The following is a 4,923-nucleotide window of genomic DNA, read 5'->3' on the forward strand; positions in this document are numbered from 1 at the left end:
ATCATTGCATTATCATGCTCGGCACGAACCGGCCAATTACCAAAAACAAGCTAACCACAGTGTGTCCCCTCTTGCTGTGTCGTTTCTGGTTCGCGCGCCCGATCCGAAGCGATTCACTCCACCGGATGTGCCATATAACTCTGAGCCCACAACACAGGGCTACAATTATTCCGGCCAGAGGCTTCGTAATGATGCTCCGATATTTCGGGTAATATTGTTCTACATAGTATCAAGCTACATGTAAAACACGCTATTTTAGGCGTAACAATACCTATCGGCTGTGGAAGGCACGCTTGATGATCGCTAAATTGAAATTGGAAACTATCCGTACCATACTCACATCGAATTTCAATTTTCCACTGCATTGTCTGAGCGTATTTTCCGTTATTATGGGTTAATCATCAGGTTCCAATTGGCACGATCCAAACGGCTATCCGCAATGAGAATTACCATTTTTTTTTTGCAACAATAATAATCACTTTGAAGCTATTTTTTGTTACACAATTTTTAACTGTTCAATTAATACATGAAACAATATATTTTTATCTACTGCTCTTGTATTGTTTTTATGAGAATGTCAAGGGATTTTTCTTCAAAGCCAGTACTGTGGCCAATTATTAAATGTCAGCGCAGTTTTTTTATTGGTCCGGGTAAATCATGTGGTAAATGTTTTAATTGAAAAATAGTGGTGTCCATTTCACTGGAGATCTGACTGGCAAATGGGCCTTGGGCAGCAGAGAGGAAAAGCTTTGGTGTAATCATAGTCTTTGTATCCAATTTGATCCCTGCAGGAGTAAACTCCGCACCTGACGCAAAAATATGAATATTTTTGAGATATGGAGTGCATCGAATGATCAAAGGATCATTTCATGAGATTATTCATGGTGTTTAGTGACTCACCCACGACTAGACCACAAATTATTTTCATTGCAGGTGTGGATGGCACAGTGATGTTCTACTTGAGTTCCAACAGGAACTGGACTTTTGTGGGGTGGGGTCCAACCTGGTGGTCGAACTTCTCCGTAGAATGGTGGACATTCAGCTGTGGCGCACAAAACACTTCATATCAATCAGTACATTATCTCAAACGAGTTTAATTTAGTTTTTCAATGCAAAAGATTGTGCGAATTACCTTGAGCACTTAAACATGTAGTCAGTAGTACTCCCAATAAAGGGAGAACAAGATTTGTCTTCATGGTGATAGAAAGTGATATCAATCCACCTCCTATGACAGACAGCGACTCATCGTTGATGGATCTGCATCTGACAATTTATAGACAAGATGGAATGGGAGATCTACGGAATGTGAATACTAAAATTATCGTAATATATAACTTTAATCATCGGTTATCAGTGAGGTCTCAACCTTCATCCGTTAATGTTATCAGACTGGATGGGTTCAATGTGGCATGTTAACAGCACAAATGCCATTATGAGAAATGTAGTGAAGCTAATAATAGAAATCATTGCACGTTATAAATCTGTTATAAAACTACGAGAAAGGCGGTGGATTTCAGAGAAATTCTTTTCCGTATAGCTGTCCAATAAATTACGCATATAAATATATGGAAAACTTGTAAAATATTTGCTCCTCAATTGGAGAATAAGTGAGAGAGTTTCCTAAATGTCACCGCACCGTAGGTTGAATTGACGCGAAAGTACGTAGTGAGAGCAATATAAAAAAAAAATTCCTATAGTCCATTATGGAAATTTTATGCTCTTTGTTTGAAATGAGTTGGTCTAGTGCGATGAAATGAGAACACAGCGTTTTGGGGTTGAGTCAGAGTGCTCCCGAAATGCCATAATAAGGGAGGCCCCTACGATCAATCCTAGAAATGACTTTTACCCTCGGAAAAAAACTTTTAAACGAATCACCGCGAGACGAGTTAATGCATTCCTTTCCTCTGGAATCACACTACCTCGGTGAAATCGATTTCAACTCATTTCTCTGAAAATAAAACTTTTCCTATTGATTCCTCCGGTTCTGCGGATCGGTGGAATCCTCAACTAAAATATCCGCAAGCTATCGAAGTGAAATCGCACAGTGACAACGTAGAATACTTTCAATACGTTCAACTGGTACCGAGAAAAGTTCAAGTTCGAGTCAGAGTTGGAATAAAACATTGGAGATCAGGGAATTGGGCCGAAATGTTGGATAACTTCAATATAATATTTTACACATGCTACACGCTAAAACATGTATTCGATAAATAAAATCCATAACTATATATTCAATATCTTCTTCTTGAACATTTTTTTATTCTTCAATAAAAGTGTATTAAAAGATACATTGAGTTCGGGTAATGAAAATTAATTAGACAAATGTCCAAATATAATGTATATGGAGTTTTAAACAAAATTTAAACAAAGATTTGTATTTGATTTGAATTAGCAATGCTTTAGAGTGCAGTGATCCCCTCGGTTTCCAGTGTAAAACACACGTGAAGTGAAGAGCTTTAGCGAGATGGTTTTGGGAGGGAATTCCGCGTGAATCCGCGGTCAGGGTAGACTACGAGGGAACGTATCCCTCTATAAATAAGGGATGGAAGCCAAGAGAGGGACGATTGCTGTACTGCCTGGTATCCAAATTGTACAGTCGAATATGGAGAGGAGAGACTGGATATAAATACCAGGGTACGTTTAGGGGCATTAAGTTTCACAAGGGAGGGCGACCCGGTGTAATATGGATGCTGTCCAGCCCTACACGTGGCAAAATATATTAGCGAGGGGTGAAACACAGCGGGAAATCGATTGAGCGGTTTAGATTTCATCTGACATGTAATTAAGCAGAGCCAAGGACTTATTAGTAGACGATAATGACTTGACAATTACTAATGCTTCAACAGGACAGATGAATTTGAGGCGGATTATTGAATTGGTTGTTGCTGATTGAAATATTGGGGTACGGGACAATTGGCAATGTGGAAATACCGTGGCCCTGGGCAGTTTCAATAATCCTAGTGCAAAGACGGTATAGATCAACGAATATCAATACATCAATGTGATTAGTGGTAGACGTACGATAGAACTCGGATCTTCCTAACGAGCTCGAGCTACTAATTTCGAGTTCGCTGAGGAGTTCATGGCACACCCTAGGGCATACTTGTATGTAGCTGTACTTGGTTGGATAGTGCGTTACGAGGCGAATATCTACGTCAAGATGCACAGGCGGGTACCGAGTCATAATATCTTCGGGGTAATTAAGCCTCGGATCAACTATTAAGAGACCAAATTCATGTGTAACTCGTTACTTCATGTCTTTAAAAATTATGTTAAATCATATTATTTTCTCAGGGAACTTTTTACCACAGTATTTTATTCATCATCTATTCCGGAAACCGGATTGAAAAAAGTTATAAAATTCATGAGCCATTGGAAATGTCCGCTATTCCGAATCCCTATCGAAAAATCCAAATTTAGTGACTTTTTTCTATCAAATGTTCAATGGAATCGCCGTAAAAGGCATATAGAATTTTTTAGAGAGCTCTAGGATGGAGAAAATTGTGTGGAGTAAATTTGAAGTGTAAGTTTTTTTCTTTCTACGACTGTCCTTTTGGAATCAGTCGGGCTAGATGGATAGGATAAGAGCGAGGGCGTCCGCAAGCTGACAGGGCACCCACTCAACCGAAAATCTTTTCTTATTGTTGGCTGTATCACTCCTTCTCCGTGAATGGCCGGTTTATCTCCGAGATTTCATCGCAAATTGCTTTTTTATTCGTTGGCAGATTTGGCGACTGATAAAAATTGACTATCGAAATATGGTTGACGAAGTAAACATAAACAGGAGGTAGACGAAATGTAACGATTCAACCCCTCGACAATTCGCCTTCAAAATAACTATCAGACCAGGGGATCGGCTCCCGGGTGAAAGTCCCTGGGATTCGATTACGAACAAGATGGATGAAGGCAGGTGGGACATTGATTTCGCTAGATTGCCTCTAGAACGTTTCTCCTTGTGCGTTTGGTCTGGGCTATGCATCTTTCTTGAAGAGGTTACTTTTTTTTTCCCTCAAAGTAAATGCGCCTTGGATGAAGTTGGAATATCCGTTGGCTCTTTTCCCTGACAATGCCGGATTGGAAGATTTTATTATTATTAAAGTTGGTTGTAATGTGATACTGGGACAGGAGCAATTTTAATTCGAAAACGTACAACACCTACGGACGCCTCCTCGAATCGTGCAAGTTGACGTCAGTTAGTTACACCCTGACTAAACTTATTTATTATGAGTGTGTCCAGTCCAGCTGGTGAAGCCCCTTCGCAGTGTCGCACTGTCTTCGTTTAGTAATAAATTATCGTCCATCACAGGTCGACGTACTCCATCATGCAGACCTGCGAGAATAAACGCAAATATTCAACCAATTTACCTTTAAGAGGGCAATTACGATAATTTATAGCTCAGTTTTGTTTGTGTTATCTAGAGAGTAATGGATGGAAAAAAAGGCGATGTACGTTTTGTGCCAATGCAAACTGTATTTATGAGAATGGAGAAACTAGCGATAGTGATCTCACTGTGTTGACTTGAGAGCAAATTATATCTGCTTGAATGTGCGATTTCGCGTCGTTTACTTTTATAATTTCAGGCTAGAGTTTCCTACCGAGTGGGTTGATATGATACACGCGCAGCATATAAATGTCGCGCGTTATAATTGAGCGTGAGGATTTTATGGTAGCGATTATGTTTGAGCGTGACGTCTTCCACAGTACGCTGATGGGCATGAATTTACAGGAAGAATAATGGATGAAATCCAGGCAGATGAACAGCGGGATGATTGATTTCAGGCGATGAGACCGGGTGCAGCTTCATCAGAGTTAGATTCCAAATTAGCGCCTAGACAGTGGACTATAATTCAGAGAGAGGCTTGTTGCAATGGCGATCGTCGAACGGTCAGGTGTGGTCTGCGGCTCGGCCCTCCATTAATACG

The 4,923-nt window shown here is 40.2% G+C and overlaps 1 protein-coding gene across 1 annotated transcript; it reads right to left on the bottom strand.

Moving 5' to 3' along the window:
- Positions 1-487: 487 nt before the first annotated feature.
- LOC105270924 (uncharacterized) lies at positions 488-1,273 on the bottom strand. The gene is made up of 3 exons (XM_011312162.1): positions 1,133-1,273; positions 901-1,042; positions 488-806 (listed from the first exon to the last, which is right to left on the bottom strand). Exons 1-3 carry the CDS (start codon positions 1,194-1,196, stop codon positions 698-700), a joined length of 315 nt encoding a protein of 104 aa, XP_011310464.1. The 5' UTR covers positions 1,197-1,273; the 3' UTR covers positions 488-697.
- Positions 1,274-4,923: the final 3,650 nt, after the last annotated feature.

Source organism: Fopius arisanus, unplaced genomic scaffold (assembly GCF_000806365.1).
Source record: "Fopius arisanus strain USDA-PBARC FA_bdor unplaced genomic scaffold, ASM80636v1 scaffold00097, whole genome shotgun sequence".
Lineage (NCBI taxonomy): Eukaryota > Metazoa > Arthropoda > Insecta > Hymenoptera > Braconidae > Fopius > Fopius arisanus.

Excerpts from the sequence above, each read along its gene's own strand:
- LOC105270924 (XM_011312162.1), bottom strand. The coding sequence starts at position 1,196 with ATGAAGACAAATCTTGTTCTCCCTTTATTGGGAGTACTACTGACTACA. Across the intron at positions 1,043-1,132 it reads TACATGTTTAAGTGCTCAAG|CTGAATGTCCACCATTCTAC; the intron begins GTAATTCGCACA and ends TGTGCGCCACAG. Across the intron at positions 807-900 it reads AATTTGTGGTCTAGTCGTGG|GTGCGGAGTTTACTCCTGCA; the intron begins GTGAGTCACTAA and ends TTTTTGCGTCAG.